This window comes from Mirounga angustirostris, unplaced genomic scaffold (assembly GCF_029215605.1).
Source record: "Mirounga angustirostris isolate CCGP_5_RB_7025 unplaced genomic scaffold, mMirAng1.0.hap1 SCAF_1, whole genome shotgun sequence".
NCBI lineage: Eukaryota > Metazoa > Chordata > Mammalia > Carnivora > Phocidae > Mirounga > Mirounga angustirostris.
In genome coordinates this window covers 47,190,531-47,212,378 of record NW_026991709.1, presented here as the reverse complement: position 1 = coordinate 47,212,378, position 21,848 = coordinate 47,190,531, and the positions used below count along the sequence as shown (strand labels likewise).

Sequence of the window (21,848 nt, the reverse complement as noted above, 5' to 3'; positions counted from 1 at the left end):
GTGTGTGGAGCCTGCTTGAGATTCTCTCTCCCTCTCCCTCTGCCTCTCCCCCATCCCATTCGCTCTTTTTCTCTAAAATAAATAACAAACCAACCATCCTGAAGACACAAAGAGGTTAAAATTAAAAGGAAAAATGGAAAAAGATAAATCATGTTAATACTAATCAAAAGAAAGACTGGCATTATTAATATCAGACAAAGTCACTTTAGGGCAAAAAATAGATACTTGCTTCATAATGGAAAAAGGGTCTATTCAGCAAGATGATGTAACAGCCCTAAATATTGATGCACCTAATAAGAGAGCTTCAAAAAACATGAAGCAAAAACTGATAGCAGTATAATGATAAACAAATCCACAATTATAATCAGAGCTATCAACACCCCTGTTAATTGATCGGAAAATTAGAAAATCGATAGATATAAAAGACTAAAAACATTATCACCCAATGTGACCTAATTGACATTTATAGAATACCTAAACAGCAAAATATACATTCTTTCCACCTGCACATGGAACACTTACTAAGATAGAGCATACTCTGGCCCATAAACAGTCTCAATAAATTTAATACGACTCAAATTATAAAAGTATGTTATTTGGCCACAGTGGAATCAATTTAGAAATCAGTAACAGAAAGATTTGGAAAATCTCCAAATATTTAGAAACTAAATAACATAACGCTTGGATCACAGAAGATGACAAAGAGAAGTTAGGATTTTAAATTGAATGACAAGGAAAACACAACGTATCAAAGGTTGGGGATGCAATTAAAGCAATCCTGTGCCATTTATACCACTAAAGGCCTATACTGGAAAGAAGGAAAAGTCTCCAATCAAAGATATTCAGTACACACTTTAAGAAACTAGAAAAAATAAGAGCAAATGAAACACAAAGTAAGCAGAAGAAAATAAATAAGCAGAAATCAATGAAATCAAATCTAAAAAAGAGATTTAAAAAAAAACAATGGAATCAAAATATGGTTCTATGAAAAGTTCAATAAAATTGATAAACCTCCAACAAGAATAATCAAAATCAAGAGACAAGATGCAAATTACCACACAACTCTCTCAGACCACTGAAGAGAAGGAAATACTTTCCAAGTCATTTTTTTAAAATGTTCTAAAGATTTATTTATTTGAGAGAGAGTATGAGGGGAAGGGACAGAGGGAGAGGAGAAAGAGAGTCCCAAGCTTCTCCCTGCCACGTGCAGAGGCCCATATGTGGCCCGATCTGACCCTGAGATCACAACCTGAGCCAAAACCAAGAGTCAGATGCCCAACTGACTGCACTACCCAGGCACCTCACTTTCCAAGTCATTTTAGGAGGCAGCAGATCCTGATACCTAAACCAGAAAGAGATATTACAAGGAAACTACAGACCAAACTCCCTTATGAACACAGATGCAAAAATTCAAATGTTAGCAAATCAAATCCAACAATAATTCATTATGGTCAAGTGAAGTTTATCCCAAGAATGAAAGGTTGGTTTTATAACTCCAAAATCAATCAATGTAATTCACAATATAAATAGCCTAAAGAAGAAAAAAAAGACATGTTTGTCTCAATAAAGACTGAAAAGGAATCTAAAAAAACCCAGCATCCTATCCTGATAAAAACTCTCACCAAACTAGGAATAAAAAGGAATTTCCCCAATGTAATAGAGGGCATCTATGAAAGGCTAAATTTTTTTCTCTAAGATCAGGACCAACACAACTTAAGTCCACTCACTACTTCTATTCAACACTGTTCTAGAACTTCTAGCCAATGCCACAGGCCAAAAATGAATGAATGAATGAATAAATGAACAAACAGGAACCAGATTGGAAAGGAAAAAGCGTATTTATTTTACAAAATGTCTTTATTTGCAGACATGATCATCTATGTAAAAAACCATATGGACTCTACCCCAAAAAAGCTGCTAGAGTAAGTGAGTTTAGTGAGGTTGCAAGATATAAGATCAAATACAGGAATAAATTTTATTTTTACTAGCAGTGAAAAATTGGAAATTAAAGTTTACAAAACAATACTACAGCATCAAAAAAATCTGTAGCCTCTACGGATAAATCTGACAAAAGATATGTATTACCTTTACAGAAGCAAACAAACATGCTAAGAGAAATTAAAGGCCTAAATAACTGAGGACATATCTCACATTCACAGGTTTGATATTAAGATGTCAATTTTCCACCAAACTGCTCTATAGAGTCAATGCAATCCTAATCAAGATCCCAGCAGGCTTTTTTTCTATAGAAATTTACAACCTGATTCTGGAATTTATGTGGAAATACAAAGGGCTTAGAATAACCAAAACAATTTTGAAAAAGGCTGGAGGACTAATACCACCAGACTTTAATATTATAAAGCTACAATAATCAACACAGTAAGTTACTCTGTAAAAACAGATGAATACAGTGATGAAAGAGAACACAGAGGTAGATCAAGATATATACAGCCACTTCATTTTTCATAAAGGTGCCAAGGCAATTCAATGGGAATAGGGTAAGCTTTTCAACAAATGTGCTGGAACAAACAGATAACCTTAGGCTAAAAAAAAAAAAAGAAAAGAATCTTGACTCATTTTTTTTAAGATTTTATTTATTTATTTTAGAAAGAGAGAGAGAGAGAGACAGCACCAGCGGGAGTTGCAGAGGGAGAGAATCTCAAGTAGACTCCATGCTGAGTGCAGAGCCTGACACGGGGCTCGATTCCAGGACCCTGAAATCATGACCTGAGCCGAAACCCAGAGTCAGATGCTCAACCAATGGTGCCACCCAGGTGCCCCAAAAAGCATCTTGACTCTTACCTCACACCATATATAGAAAATTGACCATTCAAAATGGATCCGAGACCTCAATATAAGAGCTAAAACTGTAAAACTTCCAAAAGAAAACACCGGATAAAGTTAGTGACATCAGGTTTGGCAATTTCTTAAACACAACATAAAAAAGACAAACTTTTAAAAGAAGAAAAAGCAATTAACTGGCCTTCATGGTAATTAAAAACTGCTTTAAACAATACTTTTTAAAAAATGAAAAGACATTTTTTTTTCTCAGACTTGGAGAATATATTTGCAAAACATAATATCTGACAGAGGATTTTTATCTTGAGTATAGAAAGAACTCTTACTAATCAATAGGAGGATAAACACCCAACAAAAATATGGGGAAAAGCTATGAAAAGACATTTCACCAAAAGGGATACTCAGATAGCAAAGCACATGAAAAGATGCTCAGCATTATTAGTCATTAGGGAAATACAAAGCAAAAAAACCACAATGAAATAACCTTACACACACATTAAAATGGCTAAACTTAAACAGTCATCATACCAAATATTGGTGAGAATGTGGAGCACCTGGGACACTGACAGACTGATGGTGATGAAGTAAAATGGCAGTCACTTTGGAGAACAGTTTGGCAGTGAAATACACATAGGACCCCACCATTCCACTCCTAGATAACTACTCAAGAAAACAAACAACTTGGGGGCGCCTGGGTGGCTCAGTTGGTTAAGCGACTGCCTTCGGCTCAGGTCATGATCCTGGAGTCCCGGGATCGAGTCCCGCATCGGGCTCCCTGCTGGGCGGGGAGTCTGCTTCTCCCTCTGACCCTCCCCCTTCTCATGTGCTCTCTCTCATTCTCTCTCTCAAATAAATAAAATCTTTAAAAAAAAAAAAAAAGAAAAGAAAAACGAACAACTTGTACAAAATGTTTTTAGCAGCTTTATTTCTAATAGCCAAAAACTGGAAACTCAAATGTCTATCAAATTATGGTATATCCATATAATGGTCTACCCCTCAGCAATAAAAAAGAAATGAGTGACACACACAGGGATGAGTCTCCAAATAATCATGATGAGTGAAAGAAGACAGAAAAGTATACACATTAGGTATGATTCCACTTTTAGGTAATTACAGAAAATTCAAACCTATCTACAGTGACAAAGCTGATCAGTGACTGCCTGGGGGTGAGAAGGGTAGCTAGAGGGGATTATACAAGAACACAAGAAAATTGCAGGGAGGCGGGAGGCGAGGGTTGTTCATTACCTTGATTAGAGTGGTTTCATGGATGTATACATGTGTCCGATTTTACCAAATTGTATACTTAATTTTAAAATGTCATTTACCTTTTTCATTCTTGTATTCCTCTGAGTATACAATGCTGGTTTCCAAAGGTTAAATGACATGATGATGTCATCACTCTTATAGCTAATAAAATGTGTGCCCATGCATTCTTTTGTTTTAAAATTTTGTTTTATTTTCCAGGATGGTAAATATATACGTAAACAGTGGTGTGCTAGTGTGGGACCGCTCCAGCTCACGAGTGCTAACTGCGCGTATTTCCAACTCTGTTTAGAGATGTCATACTGACAGTCTGAGCCTTGGCCACAGTGCAAGTATTTACACCATGGAAACTGGCAAATGCTACTGCAAAATCAGGGTTTTGGGGACAGCTGCTTGTTAAACGTTTTACCAGCCCAACATATAACATACATAAAAATAAAGTTCATTGGAATTCTTAATTTTTAATGGTGCAAAAGGATTCTGAAAACCACTAGGCTAAAAATTTGCCTTTATCAAGCTAGAAAGTGTTACTAGGGAGAAAAACAAAAAGAAAAAGATTTTCAGACACTCACCCCATCAAGAAAATCTTTTGCAGAGACTCATCTTTGGGTGCCTTGACCAAATGCCACCAGTCATTCTCCCATAGGACTCACTGTTGACACAGCCTCTCCCCTAAGACCAGGAGGGTCTGGGCTTGATTCATGAGCTCCTCCTTGAATCTGAAGAACCTCCAGGCTGCTAGGAAGGACTGGGGCTGCCATCTCCTCTAGCAAACACCAAGCGTCCATCACCTTGCTTCCCATAGCTACTCACAGACTAAAAATGTAACTTTAACATCCTGCTCCAAAAAACTGTAGCACCAGACCAAGTTTCTACATAATGGGTTCCAACTCCAGCAATGAGATGAGAGGTGTGTGACACAAATGTATTTGTAGCAGGTGAATCAACCTAGATACCAAGGTCTGATACTTGTACCAACTACTATGAGGCAACTTAGTATGGGAGGTATATAGTCATCCCCTCTTCCTTCTGCTCTCAATGCCAGCCTGAGTCCTTTTTAACTATTTAATATGGTGTGAAAAATACCATGTGCTGATGCTCCATCATCTCATTAGAAAGTTCCCAGGAAGGGGAAAAAGCTGAAATTAAAAAAAAAAAAAAAAAAAAAAAAAAAGATCTCTTTAAAGAATTCAGCAGGGAATGGATTACGTTGCAGAAACATATCCTCCTGTTTCGTGACATGTTAGAAACATAAACCTTAGGGCTTTTTCGCCTCCACTGCATAGAGGTCTGATCGCTTCTGGCTAAAAATGGGGATTTGCTGGCGTATTTCAGCCAACTTCTTCAGGTCTGCAAAAACAGGAAAGTGTACCATTACTAAGACGTAACTCCTCACTAACCAATGAGGATTTCTTCCACAAACAGTATAAAACCCACCAGAATCTCAGCAAGTAACTCAGTAATATCAGCCTTGTCCGGAGGCCCAGGTGGCCTGGCACCATCCCTGGGGTCATTTCAAACCAAACCAAGAAAACTCAAGCTGAGAGACAGCCCCCGGGGCTTGTTATCCTTAGGTCCCCTAAGGATAAACGAGAAGGGGGATAAACGAGAAGGGGGGCCCAAGGGAGCCCCTCCAGGGGACATTAGCTTCAGAGCTGCGGAATCACCCCAGACCGATGGGGACACCACGGACCTAAGCTGTGCCAACGACAAACCTTACCTATGTCTGAACACACGACCGTCTCCTCGGTGCCGGCTTTGGCAAGGACCTCCCCCCTGAAAGACATTCCGGAGGGAGGGAGTGGGTACTAACATCCCTGCTCTCCTCCCACCTCAGGGCCCCAGGGAAAGGCATTGGGAGACTGAAGACAGGAAGGGAGGGGCATACATTCCTGCTCCACCACTTAAGTAGCTGTGTGGCCTTGTGGCGAGTCATCTGCAAGCTCATTCCCTAACCTATAAAGTGGAAACAAGAGCTCTGTGAAGACTGAGAAGACTATGTAGTAGGTTTTGTAAACTGCCAACTGCTAGGAAATGGTAGTTATTCCACGATTATAAACCTCCAGGAATAGAGCTCCCTGTAAAGATCGGGAAGCTCCGTCCTGTCACTTCATGAGTGCGATAGTAAGACCCTTTCGGGAGGGTGGGCTGGCTCTTTGCGCCTTCCAAGGCTGCGGACAGAGAGGCTGGGCCTGAACAGAGCCCAGCGCTGCCTAGGTCTCTGGTCTCATGCTTGTGGCCCCTGGTATCTTGTTATCGGGTTTCAGTTTTTTGAAGGAAAGAAGTGGTGGGGAAACCACACCCCAACGGGAGAGGAACCCCAGGCTTAGAAATAGCAACACTCCTCCTGCCTAAATCTGGGGAAAGGCTGATCTGGAAAACCTTCCAGTCCTGAGTTTCTTAGCCCAAAGCAGGACTTCAAAGACATCTATCGAAATGAAATTTCTCCAAAACACAAAATAATCTGACCCAACAAAAAATCTGACAAAGTAAATGGTTCCATTTCCCAGATGGCCACAGACAAATTCCTGGCACCAGTGAGCTACAAACATCATCATTAATGCCATTTAACCAAATTCTTCTTATTCTTTTCTATTTCCTCCCCATTTGCCCTGGCATTCAAAGATCTCTCTCTGGGGTAACCCCAGGCACCCATCCTGATGTCAATATAAGCCAGAAGGCCCCGCAAATCCTACAGACAGAATTTTGAAAAGGAACCAATAAAGATAAATCATGTACAACTACTTTGTCTCAGAAGCAGCCAGCTTGCTCAGTAACAAGGTTCATCGGGAGAACCAGCAGGGAGCAGAGCTGCCCAAGAGGCCAGGAAGCCTATCACCAACATCTGGACAGAGGAACTCGAACCAAGTTGGAGAAAATCTTCAAGCCAGTTAATCCTTCCACCCTGCCAATGCCTCCCAAATCTAATGTGCACGAGGCTCCCTGGTCATATCTTCCAAGGCCTTCCCCTATCACACACTTTAATCTTTGGGTCCTATAAAAACAGGAGAGAGAACTTCAGGGACCCACAGTGATCTATAACCCTTCTCAGCCTTGTTACTGGTCTATTTACCCTGAAATTATAGAAATACACATCAGTGTGTGTGTAATCATACAAATATGTGAGAAGTGGTATGGAATAAATCCAAGTTCTGAAGTCAAAAGTTCTGAATCTAAACACCAGCCCTAACCACTTTGTCCCATGAACTTCAGTTCTGCCATCTATAAACGGAGCCCAATTTAGGAAAAGTCTCTGAGTTCACATGGAGACCACGTGTGCAAAAGTGCTACGAAAACCGCACAACTACAGCCCAGGAGCTGCGTACGATAACAAATGACTGCGTGCTGGGTGGACTTTGGTGCCGGCCTCACTAGGACGAGGCTTGTCCCTGTCACAGAGGTCAAGGGCAGAGTTCCCCTTAATTGAACCCATCCTCCCCCATCCTCTATTCATTAGCCAGGGAGCAAAATCCTCCCCCTGTAACTAATTCCTGTTCTAGAACCAGTCACCCAGCTTAAATTTTAACCAAAAGCCAAGAGTCTGGGAGCCCTCTTTACTAAAATCATCAGTGTTGCCTGTTTCCCCCATGTGATCCAAGTCCGACTGACAACAAGAGCCACTCAGAAGAGGGCTAAGGCCAAATACTCAGTCAGGACAGCAGGGCCACTTCTTTCTCACACGGTTTTCAAGTGGAAGGGTCTCTCGCAGACGAGGCGCAGACCTGGCAGGCGTGTGAGGATATGGGGGTTTGAGGGAGCGGCAGGGCTGGTGGGGAATCAGAAAACCCACTCACCCAAGTGCCCCCTCTCTCAAGCTCCTGGGGAGCCTGTCCCTGCTTAGCCAACTCACCAAGGACTCACAATAGTGCTGTGTCCCCAGGCAACATATGAGGCTTGATCATCCCGGGCAGGAGATGCTGTGGCCACATATACCTGATTATCAACAGCCCTGTTGTCAACAGACAAAAAAGAGAAAATTCATACATTATAGATTGGCAACATTTTTCTATTCCAAATGTACAGATCCTTCTTTTAAAAACTAGGACAGGGTAGGCTGGCTCAGACATGGAAGGAAACACCCAAAGCCATGAAACCCTCTCTTCAAAAAGTATCTCAATGCATAAACCAGTTCTCAACTGGGGGTGATTTTGCCCAGTGGGGACATTTGCCAATGTCCAAAGACACTGACTTTGACTTTTTGACTTTGGTGATAGGAGGTTGCTACTGGTCCCTAGTAGATGGAGACCAGGGATGCTGCTAAACATCCTACCATGCACAGCACAGCCCCCACAGCAAAGAATGATCTAGTCCAAAATGTCAGCACCACCACAGTTGACACCCTGGCCTGAGCCAACCTGTTAACCTACAAAAGAGCAAGTCAAGGTGGCCAGAGAGAATGGACCAGCCTTGCTGGGGCCATACGCCTTGCAGGGCCGCACGGGACTTCCATGCCCCCAGTGGCTGAAGTCCCATCAGCTCAGATTAGATAAGAATTTCAGGTGGCAGCCTGGGTACATCAAGCCACCTCACCTGGGAGCTCTCCGGGCTCAATCAGCGGATCCATGCCAGGCCATTCCAATGTTTCTCAAGCTTTTCTGCTTTCTTCAAGACTGCATTCATTAACATACATGGTATCGGATGCCCCTACCCCATCTTCCACTAAGCAACCAGCCAAACACCTCTGCTGCCTCCTCTGATAAAAATCACCATCATTTTTAGAGGTGAGAATAGCGGCTACATCTGGGCAAACAAGGACAGGGTTGGTGGAAGGAACAAAAGGGAGCATTCTAGAGATTGCAAGTGTTCCGTGTTGACCTTGGTCACAGGTGAATACACGTGCAGAAAACTCACTGATCTACAGACTTAAAATTGGTGTACTTCTCTTTAAGTGTATTATACCTCAATTAACAGAACTGTAATGAAGAAAACCAGCATTTCTGACCACTACTTCATGGTTTTCAGCACACTTTACACAGACACACACAGTCACACTCTTCTTCCCTTCCATGTTACATCCACCTCTGCTAGCTGCCCTTCACTGCTCACTCCCAACCTTAGGGGACTCAGGACACAGCTACTGTGACGTGCCGAAGACACTGTGCAATGCCTTGGACTACAGATTAGAAAAACAAGACCTTGTAACAAGTGTCTTGGCAGAGTATTCCAGGAAGAGCAGAATGGCGTAAAGGATGGGGGCGGGATAAGCACCCCAACCTGCAGAGCACAGTCAACGGGCTGATTCATCTCTTCCGACTGCATCTGGATGGCAAAGGAGGCTGGGTCAGGGGCAGCATTCTGAGTCAGGAACGCTGGTACTTCCACCAAACTGGAAATCTTTTCACAAAGCAACACTGAGACACCTGAAGGTATGCCTGAGGGGCTTTCTTACCGGCCTCGCTGAAGCAACTCCCAGTGGGCTGGTCCAGTGGTCATATTAAAAGCTCCAGGATACACCAACAGCTGACAGCCTTGGGAGAGAAAGGCCAGAGAAGAGTGGGTCCAGGTTAACACCCCACCACGCTAGCTCCCCATTCTGTTCTTTACCCAGTGGGGACCAAACTCGAACTTTCCCAAGCATGAAAAGATGTCAGCCAAGCCGGACACTGTCAGGAGTATTAAGTTATGGCTCTGAATTCCTTTAGAGACACACACATGCTACACATACATTCAAAAACAGTGGTACTGATGGCCAAAACCACGGTATGTGACTTCACTTAAAAAAAAAAAAAATCATTCAAATTTCTCTCAGCACCATATGGTCAGCTCCGCACGGCCAAGGACCACATTCACTAATGCTTTTCAAGTGAAATGGGGGGCAGAGTAGGTGCTCTAATGCTTACTGAGAGAGCTCAACAGGGTCTGCCAACCCAGAGCCCATGCACGTCCACCTTTTTTGCTGAGCAGGCCATCAAAATGTTTGCACCCACTCCACTTTGTTAAGTGAAAAGTCAAGTCCGGATCAGAGTAGTTTGGACAGTCTGGCAGGGATGCTCACATTTGTTGAGTACCATACGAAGAGCTAAGTTCTCCCTCCTTAATCTCCACACACTATGCCTATGAAAAACCTGAGATCCAGAGAGCTCTAAAAATTAAATAATTTACTCAAAGTATCACGTCAATTAAGGAGGAGAGTTGGAAGCAGAACCCGGATCTTCTGACTTGGCTCAGTGTTCTTCTAGGCCAGTAGGACATTTCGTCTCTGGACCAAAAAGTCACAGACTATATTTCTACTGTACCCAACATCTAGGACTACTGAGTGTGAAATCCATGACAGACACCCTAGACCACATCCTTATTTTTAGTGGGCTCCATGTGACTCTTTCCAAACATGGTAGCAAGAAGGGCTCAAAGAATAGAGCAGATTTAGGAGCACGGTTCCTGCCTTCGCTGCACGGTGTATTGAAATACAATCTCTGAAAAACCATACTGTCCATATACAGCAAAAGTCTGAGGAATCAGATGGGGTGGAGAGATTAAGACCTCTTCTCCAGTTTTTCTGCCTAAGGGCTCCCTCGACACACAAAGACCAAGCCAAAATCAAATCTCTAAGCACCTACACCACAGAGTCGTGGTGCCATCTCACCTCTCTGGGCGTAGATCTGTGCGAGCTCTGCAAAGCGCAGGTCGTAGCAAATGCCCAGGCCCACTCTGCAGTAAGCTGTTTTTCAAACAGAAAATGCACAAATGAAAAGTTAACCTTTCGAAACACGGTGCGGCAGAGTAAAGCCTCCATGTAAGATCTCAAAACACTGATGGCAATACATTAACCCCGGGCCATGGATGGAGAAGTATAAGCTTATTCCTGCTTGGATTTTCCCTCATAAAGACATCATTTATCTCAGATTAGAAATGAGAAATTCGGGGCGCCCGGGTGGCTCAGTTGGTTAAGCGACTGCCTTCAGCTCAGGTCATGATCCTGGAGTCCCAGGATCGAGTCCCACATCAGGCTCCCCGCTCAGCAGGGAGTCTGCTTCTCCCTCTGACTCTCCTCCCTCTCATGCTCTCTGTCTCTCATTCTCTCTCTCTCAAATAAATAAATAAAATCTTTAAAAAAAAAAAAAGAAATGAGAAATTCATTCTAACTGAATGCTTATTATCTGTGTGGGAGGTGTTCAATCACGGCCTAAGAGATAAACTCTGGAAGCAATCATGCTAATACCATGCTGTGACCAAATGGTAGAGCAAAATCAGGTCAAACCCTTTGTTCTCTGTTCAGCCCGCCCTTTCTAGATCTCTGACCATTCTCCACCCGTCTCACTTCTGGTGTTGCAGTCTGGGTATGTAAAGAAGTGGGGGAGGGACATACGAGGGAAAAAAAAAAAGAGAACACCTGATCCTCTTCTACTGATACTACTAAAACAGGTGAACATGTCTGGTACTTACGAGTATCAAATGTGGAGAAACTATCACCAGGACTCAGCGTTTTAGATTCTTGAAATGTAATTTTCCCAGGAACATCAATGTCAAACAGATGGAGCTGCACCACAAGCAATGAATTTGGTTACCTCTTCTCCAGCAGGGTCACGGCAATCATAGCAAACATCTTTCCATGGCCGGAAACTGGGATGCTCTGAGATTAACTACACAAACAGCAACCCCCACACAACCCACCCCACAAGCTGACATCTTATCAAAGTGAGTTCTAATATGCAAAACGGGAAAATCATGCTGTAGGCTTTATGACACTTCTTTCCTACGTGGTGTGCAAGCTGACTGTCTAGGTTTCTTTTGGGAAGCAATTAACATGTTATTCTTTTATTCAGTATAAATGCTAAGTGAAGTCTTCACAGACTGATAATCAACCTGACAAACTGGCAGGAGAGGTGGAGAGCGGGAGAGCAATTAAAAATAGGTAAAATTTTCCAAACTAAATGCAGCAATATATAAAAAGAGTAACATATCACTTCGAAATTCGATTTATTCAAGGAAAGCAAACAGAAGCAAATTGGATTTATTCAAGGAAATCAATCAACGTAATTTACCACACTAACAAAATAAAGGAGAAAAGTCATATGATCATCTTAAGAAGTGCATGGTGAGCATCTGGTAAACTTCTACATTCATTCTTATTTTAAAAACAAAAGAAAAAAACTCTTCTAAGAAGGGAACTCCCTTAATTTGATAGAGTATCTGAAAAAAGAAAAAAAAGGAAGGAACATCATACTTAATGGTGAAATAGTAAAAGCTTTTTCATACTGAGATCAGGAATAAGACAAGGTGAATTTCCTGTTTACACCTTTTAGTTGGAAGCAGGATCCCAGTTGTTGCTGGGAGTGGTGATAAAAATCACCTATAACAATCCTGGCCCGAGGAACCAGAGGACAGAGTTTCACAGCAGCTGGAAAAGTGAGGGAGAAATCCTGCAAAGGAGGAAGCCCAAGAGGAAGAGCCCTAAGTTCTACATATGAAAATCTGTCCAAATCTCTTGCTAAGTACTGAATTAAAGATGTGTAGGGCAGACTCCAGGCAGCCCAGCTAAAGCTAAATGACTTAGAACAGAGCAGCTGAAGTTGCTGCCCACTCCCAAAGGAAAAACAGTATGGTGTTTGAGTACAACCAAGTTAACTACTTACTAAAACAAAAAAATACAACATTTTTCAGAGTAATAGAAGCTAGAATCTCAACAACATATAATCCAATATGTAATTCAAAATTACTTGACAAAGAAACAAGAAAATGTTACCCAACTTTAAAGAAAAGGCAATCAGGGGCACCTGGGTAGCTCAGTTGTTAAGCGTCTGCCTTCGGCTCAGGTCATGATCCCAGGGGCCTGGGATCGAGCCCCGTGCATCAGGCTCCCCGCTCAGCGGGAAGCCTGCTTCTCCCTCTCCCTCTGCTGCTCCCCCTGCTTGTGCTCTCTCTCCCTCTCCCTCTCTGTCAAATAAATAAAATCTTAAAAAAAATAAAAAATAAAAAATAAATAAAAGGCAATCAATGAAGGAGACCCCAACTAGACCAGATGTGATAATTACCACAAAGTAGCTATTGAAACTAAGCTCAAAGGTCTAAAGAAAAATACACTCTCAATGAATGGACATATAGGAAATACCAGTAGAAAAATAAAAGTTTATGTGAAATTTTAAAAGATTTCACTGGATTGGCATACGGGAGACTGGGGCTTACAGAAAAAAGATTCTGTGAACTTAAAAACAGATCAATGTGAAGTGTCCACACTGAAGAAGACTGAAGAAGAGAAAAAAGGTGGGAAAAACAAAAAACCAGAGTCTTGGTGACCTGGTTTGGTGGAACTGTATCAAAATTGAAGTCCAATAAGAAGAGAATGGAACAGAAAAATATTTATCAAAATAATGCCCCCAATATAATGAAAGAGTTAAATTTACAGATTAAAGAAGCACAAAGCAGGACAAATATAAAGAAAACCATATCTAGGCAGGCACATCAGAGTCAGAACACTGAGAACTAAAGATTATGAAAAAAATTTTGAAGGCAGACAGAAAAAAACATGAATTACATACAGGAGAACAATACAAATCACCACTGACTTTTTATCAGAAAAAATTTTAAAAGAGGCTAGAAGATACCCGAAAACATCGCTCAAATTTCTAGGAGACAAAAGAAAATGGTCAACCCAGAATTCTATTCCAGCAAAAGTATCTTTCAACAATGAAGACAAAATAAAGATATATTCATAAACAAAAACTAAAGGAATTCCTACCTGGCACATCCTCACTAGAAAAATTCTAAAGAAGGTCTTTCTGTTTGAAGGCAAAGATACCAGATAGAACTATGCTCTTTAGAAAGAAAAATACCAAAAAGGTAAACATTTTAGTAAACAAAATATTTTTATCTTTCTTTAAAATACACATTACTTGGGCGCCTGGGTGGCTCAGTTGGTTAAGCGACTGCCTTCAGCTCAGGTCATGATCCCAGGGTCCTGGGATCGAGTCCTGCGTCGGGCTCCCTGCTCTGCAGGGAGCCTGCTTCTCCCTCTCCCATTCCCCCTGCTTGTGTTCCCTCTCTCGCTGTGTCTCTCTCTGTCAAATAAATAAATAAAATCTTAAAAAAAAAAATAAATAAATAAATAAAATACACATTACTTAAAAACTTAGTGTTTTGTGGGATTTATAATATATGTAGATGCAACATGTATGTCAACTATAACAGAAAATGGGGTGGGGAAGGAAATGATACAATTGGGAAGCTCTTAAATTTCATATGAAGCAGTATAATATTAATTCTAAGGAGACTGCAAAAAGATAGGGTGCATGTTGTAATCCCTAGGGCAACACTTAAAAAAAAGCAAAGATGTATATAGCTAAAAGCCAATAGAAAAATTAAAATGAAAAAAAAAAATTAAAATGGAATTCTAAAAAATACTCAACTAAGCCAAAAGAATGCAGGAAAGAGGAACAAAGGGAAAAAAACAGTAAAATGTCTCATGCCTAAATCCAACCGTACCAATAATTACATTAAATATAAGTGGAGTAAGCACTCCAGTTAAAAGGCAGAGGTTGTCAGAATGAAGACAGTAACAAGACCCAACTGCAGGCTATCTATAGGAGAATCATTTTAAATATAAAGACACATACAGGTTGAAAATAGGGAATTAGAAAAAGATGTATTATACAACACTAAGTATTAGAAGCCTAGAGTGGCCATAGCAATATCAGAGAAAAAATAAACTTCAAGACAAAGAGTATTATGAGAAAAAAAAATGTATTTCATAATGCCAAAAGGACCAATTTTTTTTTTTTTTAAGATTTTATTTATTTATTTGACAGAGAGAGAGATAGCGAGAGCGGGAACACAAGCAGGGGGAGTGGGAGAGGGAGAAGCAGGCTTCCCGCCGAGCAGGGAGCCCGATGCGAGACTCGATCCCAGGACCCTGGGATCATGACCCGAGCCAAACGCAGACGCTTAACGACTGAGCCACCCAGGCGTCTGCCAAAAGGACCAATTTACCAGGAATATTTAACAATTCTCAATATGTATGCATTTACTACAGCAAAGATGTCAACTCTCCCCAAAGTGACCTCTCTATATTCAATGCAATTCTAATCAAAATTCCTGTAGATTTTTCCTTTGCTGAAATTGACAGGCTAAGTCTAAAATTTATATCAAAATGTCAACAGCCAAGATTCGACAAGTTGACTATACCAATTCATCTAATGCCCCATGTGTGTGCAATATGATGAGAGAGACTACAGAACATTAGAGCAAATTCTCAAGAGGTGATGAGACTTGCAACATTCCCTGCTTACCTTTCTGTACTTTACCAGTAAAGTGCCATCAGGCCCAAACACGGCACAGGTGTTATATAATTTCCCAGCATCCTCTTCAGGAATGGAACCTTTCATGAGAGGAGAAACACACAGGCAAAGAAAATATTCTGAATAAAGCATTCTTTTATGATCACTGGACAAACACTTGATAAACTGTCTCTTGGGTCCAGGAATAAAGTATACTATCTTCTAAGGGTTATTAATGGTTCTTTTTGTCTTCTTGAGGACGATCTTTCAGAGATAAACTTCAGAGTATAGATGAAATATAATTAAGTCAGATGCCAAAGACAGGTCTCAAGAATAACCAAACTGTTTCTGAATTCGGCTTTGATCTTGAGCTACACTTAATCTATAACACTAGAGCAACATGGAGGATTCACTGTTGCTCAACTTAAATTCACCAGGTCCTGCAACATAACTGTATCCAAAAAGGCCTCAAGATGGGAATGTAAGCCAATCCTGACACCACTGAATGTAGTTCCTGCATTTCTCTCTTTTCTTGCTTTGTCTTTTCTTCACCTCTCATTCATTTCTAATTCTTAATATAACAGAATAATTTTGCTATATTAAACAGTTTTACTGTATTTTTTCTTTAAGCAAATAGAGCATTTTAAAATGCATTTCAAGGGGCACCTGGGTGGCTCAGTCGGTTAAGCGTCTGCCTTCGGCTCAGGTCATGATCCCGGAGTCCCGGGATCAAGCCCTGCAATGGGCTCCCTGCTCAGCAGAGAGTCTGTTTCTCCCTCTGCCCTTCACCCCGCTTATACGCTCACTCTCGCTCGCTCTCAAATAAATAAATTCTTTTAAAAAAATTTTTAAAAATCTTAAATGCATTTCAAAATCACACTTCTTTCAAAACCACGTTTATAAAGCTACCTTGATGTATATGGCCTCTTTGTGAAAAAACAAATTTCTTAATGTTGTATTAGTATAATGAAAGACACTCCAATGCGGTTTTTCTTTCCACATTTCCACCTGCCTCTGTATTCCCATTGCTTCTCCAGGAAAAATCAGTTTGGTGTGTCCTTATACAATATTTACCATGTGCTACATATATAAAGACAGAAAAAAAATATATAACCTTTTGTGTGAGGCATTAATCTGAATGGGAGTACCTGTTCATGTCGTATTATACTTGCTTCTTCCATGTAACAGTGTGTCTTGAACACTTTTCCACATTATTACATAACATCCACCTCATTCTTTTTGTTGTTGTTTAAAGATTTATTTATTTATTTATTTGAGAGACAGCGAGTGAGTGAGCACAGAGGGAGAGGGAGAATCAGGCTCCCGCTGAGCAGGGAGCCTGATGAAGGGGCTCCATCCCTAGACCCCGAGATCATGACCTAATCGGAAGGTGCCACCCAGGTGCCCTCACCACATTCTTTTCAATGCCTAATTTACATGGTTTGTATTCCATGGTTTAAATGTAACAGAAAGTGTTCAGATGTTTTTAATGTTTAGGCCACTACACCTTGAGGGCAGGACGTTACCTCCAATGAGATATACGCCGCACTCCTTTGCTACTTCAGAAAGCTTCTGTGTGGATTCACCAGGAATTTTCTCAGCGTATTCAGGAAAATATTTCGTGCCATATGGAGAATTAAAGCATTCCTAGAATAATGTTGGCAGAGAAAAAGGGAAAAAAACCCGCGAAAATATCCAACCCATTTTACAGTTCTGCTTTAAGAAGGCACAGCTGCCTCTCGTAAGCTCTGCTCGCGAAGGGGTAAAACACAGCTGGTAAGGAAAACAACAGTACCCAGAGCCAGAGAGCCTGTGGCCACAAGCGAACACCTGGGCTGGCTCAGGTGGGGCGAGGCGACACACGTCCTGTGTGCTCTCTCAGACCCTTGTCAACCTGGCAGATCGGCCTCTTCCTCACTGTCTGCAGGCCAACTATGAGCTCCCACCCTTGGGCACCCAGGCCCCGCTACAACTTGGCTTAAGCACAGGGCTGTGGGTGTTAGAATGAATCCACGGGCTCAAAATTATATCCTTAGCTATGGAAAGCAATAAGCCTGTGCTTGAAAAAAATACAGAAGCTTCAAAAGCCACAGAAGCTGTTTCCTCATCTGTAAAATGAGCGGTTTCTAAGCTCCCTTCCAGCACTATCATGCTGATCCCGCGAAATCTCCCATTCCCCAGAATACGCTGGACCCCTGGATGCAGGCCGTATTCTAGTCGGTCAAGAGCTCCCAGAAGGAGGTGACCCTCTCCGCCTCCATACTTACTGGCAGAGAAACGATTTGGGCTCCTTGTGTTGCTGCCTCCCGGATGAGGCCACAGGCTCGAGTGACGTTGTCTGATTTGATGGAAGAAACCTGAAGCTGGATGAGGGCCAGGCGGAAAGCTGAGGATGAAGAGGAGAGAAAACTGTCAGAAGATCTGACTGCTGAATCAGAGCAATTCTCAACCGGAGGGCAATTCCGACCCCCAGGGACATGTGACAACGGAGACATTTGGATGGGCACAACTGTTGGGGTGCTCCTAGCACCTAATGGGCAGAAGTCAGGGACGCTGCTCAGCATGCCAGAGGCCACAGGACAGTCCCTCACAATAAAGAACGATCCAACCCGAAATGTGACTGATGCCGAGGCTGAGAAACCCTGGAAGAGAACGCCACCCCGGGTCACGCTCCCACCGGCACGAGAGCCTCAGTGGGGTGGGCAGGGCCAGCTTCTTACATACTAATGAGACCGCGGCTTGAAAGAAGGAGACTGAGTCTGAACATGGAATTATCCCTTACTGTTTGATCTTGGGACTCAACCTACCCCTGACCTGAGTACTGAGCACATCTCAGTGCAGGTGAAATCCCTCGGAAATCACCCACTCGCCGTGAAGTGGGGCAGCGGGCCCGTGGGAAGGGGAGACACCTGTCTCTGCTCCCCCCCCACCAGCTGGGACCTGGTGTCCCGGGCCCAGCTGCTGGCGGGGGTGGGGGGGGTTGGCAGCCGATGAGCTGCACCAGGGCTTATCCCGGGGCAGGGCCCACCGGGCACCTGTGAGATTTTGCACTCACCCCATGAATATTCCCGTGCCCCAGAGAGCACAACAGTAAGTAGCAAATAAAAAACGCCACGAGTGGTTGAGAGAGAGACTGTGGAAGGAAAAACTAGCAGTGCTTCTTCCTGCTACCTGGGTAAGGGGCTCCACGTTTCCATCACAGACTGAGTCCCACCAATTATGTGGCCAACAAGAAATGTTGTCCGCCAAGGAGGTCAGGGGCTCTTCCAGGCTTATTCCCTCCTTGAGGTAATAGCTACACCCCACATGTGCTTCTCCTATATTCTTTAGAGTTCTCTTGTAGCTCTTAATCACCTACTGGTTAATCATTCTTCATACAAAATTTTGCCTGTTCAAGTGACTGGTGTGGTTTCTGTGTCCTGTCTGGACCCTAACTGATGCAGTTTTCGCTCATGGTGTGATGGAAGGGGACATTAAAGGATCCAAAGCACGTGGTAACCCATGAAGCTCTGCAAAACTTCAGGAATTATCAGTAATGGCCTTCCCTGGCTTCCCTACCCCACCTCTGCTCTAGAAATCTGAAAAGCTCTAGAACCTGAAAACCATTAGAGTTCTCCCCCTGGGTGTCGCCTACAATGGTGCAAATGTCCCCCGAAAAAGCAACACTGACAGACCCTTACCTGTGAAGGCCTCTCTGGCTAAGTGGTAACCCTAAAAGTAGGAAAACTCAGATGTTCCACTCCTTGGTTTGTCCTAAATATAGTGAGAAGAGCTCAATTTAACCCTGAATGCCACTTGAGGAGTTTCAGAATCTGAGTGAAAATGAAGGAAACGAAAACAGGAAAAACCAAAGCTGGGATTACTTGGGAGCAAACAGATACCTTTAGGTGTCACCAGACCATCCTACAGACCCACTGAAAGTCAACACTGTAACTGTCAGATTCCCCTCTCCCTCATCCTACCCAGAAAGGCAGCTGTCCTGATCCAGGCTGGGGACTGCCTGACATTCTGCAAATCACCCCCTCCTCTGAGGGGCTGAGGCAGGGAAAGGCCACCAGTGAGGGGTTTCTTGATGCTGAAAACAATACTAGTCACTTCATCGCCTCAGCTGTAAAATGAAAATACAATCATTTTTAAGGTCCTTGGCTGCTCTAATATTTATCAGAATCTAAAAATGGAAGACTGACCAAAGGAAAAAAAAAGGATAAAAAATATCTAAGTGAAGGGACCAACTTGGGAAAAAGTGTAAGGAATGTGCCAGGCCCTTTACGCACACGAGCATCTGAGGCGTCCTTAACACTATTCGGTAGATGAGGAAGCAAGGGGATTGCAGGGGGGAAGCTGCACAGGATCAGTGAACAAGTCAGTGGCAAATCCGAGCCAAAATCTAGACCTGTAAAGCAGGATGGGAACTTCATTTGTTCGTTTTTGGGTGGGTTGCGGGGAGGTCATGTAACTTGAAAACGTTCCTCACACAAATCAGACACCACCCTCAACCCCACCAGGAACCACAGCTCTCAAGTCCACCAGCCTCTGTCATGCCCTGCGTCTTCAAAGATACCGGCCACACGCAGAGGGAGGGGTGTACAAGGACTTCCATACCCCGGTCCTGAACATTGCTTCAGCCCCCGACTTGCACTGAGCTCTGGCAGGTTAAGATGAAAAACAGCACTTCCACAAACCTTACCATCTCATGGGAGCCTCCCAAGACTCAGCAGGGGCAGTTTATGCCCATTTTACAAGTCAGGAAACTGAGGTTCAGAGAGATTAAATGACTTGTTGACATGGGCTGAGGCAAAACTGTAACAATCCAGGTCTCCAGACTATGAGTCCAGAGCACTCCAAAGCCTCCTGTAAAAGAATCTGGCAAAGGCCTGGAGTCAGAGATCGCTAGAAACGTGCCCCTGGGGCCGATCCAGGACAGGGATGTGTAAGGAACATGTAATACCTAACCTGAAAGCTCAATGTCCAGATGCAGAAACAGTTTGTCCAGTTTTCTTGTCCAGAAGAGAGCATTCCCCACTGGGTGTGGGGGGTGGGGTGGTGCAACATGGGGCAAGTTAACCAGTCCTCTGACCACCCAGCCCAAATGAAAGAAAACAGATGCTTCATTTTCACGTGACAGGGTTCCAACCACAAATAATTAGGGTTGATGCCTTTGCAAAACCCAAGTCCAAAAATCAATCTGTGAAGAGAGTGAAAGCGACCCCACTGGATAGTAGCGCTAATGCAAAACCTAAGAGCCTCCAAGAATCCCACAAGACAGAGGTTCCCACACTAGCAGAAGTATCATAATCACTGAAAGGCTTTACTGAAAGTGCAGTCTTCGAGTTGGCGCAGGGAAAAAGGGGGTGCGGAACTTGGGATTTTAAAGTCTTTTTTTTTTTTTTTAAAGATTTTATTTATTTATTTATTTATTTATTTGAGACAGAGAGAGAGACAGAGAGCATGAGAGGGAGGAGGGTCAGAGGGAGAAGCAGACTCCCCGCCGAGCAGGGAGCCCGATGTGGGACTCGATCCCGGGACTCCAGGATCATGACCTGAGCCGAAGGCAGTCGCTTAACCAACTGAGCCACCCAGGCGCCCCGGAACTTGGATTTTAAGTGATCACCCGTCTACCTGCCTCTTCCCGCGCAGGTGAACTCGCAAGGGGCGGCCCCCGAATGCACCTAGAAGCACCGGGCGGGACGCAGGAGCCCAGCGAGGAGCAAGGCGCGGGCCCTTCTGGCCGGGAGGCCCCGCGCTCCCGCGGCCGCGCCGGCCCTGCCGGAAGCCTGGAATCCCCGGGAGGGCGCAGGGCCGCGCTCCGCCGCCAAGACGCCCGAGGCCCCAGTCCCGCGAACGGCGGGCCGGGGAAGGCCTGGGGCGCGGCGGGGACACGGCGCGGAGGCGAGGGGCTGAGCCGCGGAGACCCGCCGCCGGCTCCGCAACCTAGGCCTCCCGGTCCTATGCCTGAGTTCGGGCCGCCGCGCTACTTACTGGCCATTGCTCTCCCAGGTAGCACCATCGGTGGCGCGGCCCCAGCGGAAGTCTCCGGACCGAGAGCGGCGACACGGCGCGGGGCGGGGCAGAGCCGCGCGCAGGAGGGGGCGGGGCCTGGGCTCCATCCACACCCCGCCTCCCGGCTCCGCCCAGAGCGTGTCTTCTTTGCTGCTCTCCTCCAACACCTGTTAGTCTTCGCTGTTTGCACTAGGATGAACCAAGGAGAAACGACGAATAACAACACAATCCAGAAAAAGTAATGCCTCAAAAGGCAAAGGGACCAAGGTGGGCGACCTAATTTGGGGTGGTGTTTAACGATCGGCCTCTCCGATTCTTGGCAGAAGGACTGACCCCCTTGCTGGTTAGATCACCTCTGGCCGGGAATAATACCGTATTTGCTGATTGCCGTGGGCTACTTGAACAAGTCGCTGTGACGGGGATGGAATTACCTAGGTTGGTTGGTTTAATCACTCAAGACATCAGTGCGCTCTGACCGCAAGGCTGCTGCGTCATGGGGGAGGGGAAAAGAGAAACAGTTCAAACACAGGATCCTCAAAAGTTCAGTCCACTTGAAGCGGGAAAGCTAGGTTTCTC

The 21,848-nt window shown here is 43.8% G+C and overlaps 1 protein-coding gene across 1 annotated transcript; it reads right to left on the bottom strand.

Annotated features, from left to right (window-relative positions):
* Positions 1 to 1,961: 1,961 nt before the first annotated feature.
* Positions 1,962 to 21,408, bottom strand: NIT2 (nitrilase family member 2). Its single transcript, XM_045902752.3, has 10 exons — positions 21,252 to 21,408; positions 17,540 to 17,658; positions 16,799 to 16,919; positions 15,285 to 15,373; positions 11,446 to 11,539; positions 10,646 to 10,720; positions 9,452 to 9,530; positions 7,913 to 8,011; positions 5,783 to 5,838; positions 1,962 to 5,412 (listed from the first exon to the last, which is right to left on the bottom strand). Exons 1-10 carry the CDS (start codon positions 21,277 to 21,279, stop codon positions 5,321 to 5,323), a joined length of 852 nt encoding a protein of 283 aa, XP_045758708.1. The 5' UTR covers positions 21,280 to 21,408; the 3' UTR covers positions 1,962 to 5,320.
* Between the last annotated feature and the right edge of the window lie 440 nt (positions 21,409 to 21,848).

Bases quoted from the DNA above. Each gene is read 5' to 3' on its own strand.
- NIT2 (XM_045902752.3), bottom strand. From the start codon at position 21,279: ATGGTGCTACCTGGGAGAGCAATGGCCA. The intron at 10,721-11,445 runs GTAAGTACCAGA...TTTGAAAAACAG, and splicing joins TTTCTCCACATTTGATACTC to CTTACTGCAGAGTGGGCCTG. The intron at 8,012-9,451 runs GTAAGAAAGCCC...TGTTGACAACAG, and splicing joins GAGTTGCTTCAGCGAGGCCG to GGCTGTTGATAATCAGGTAT.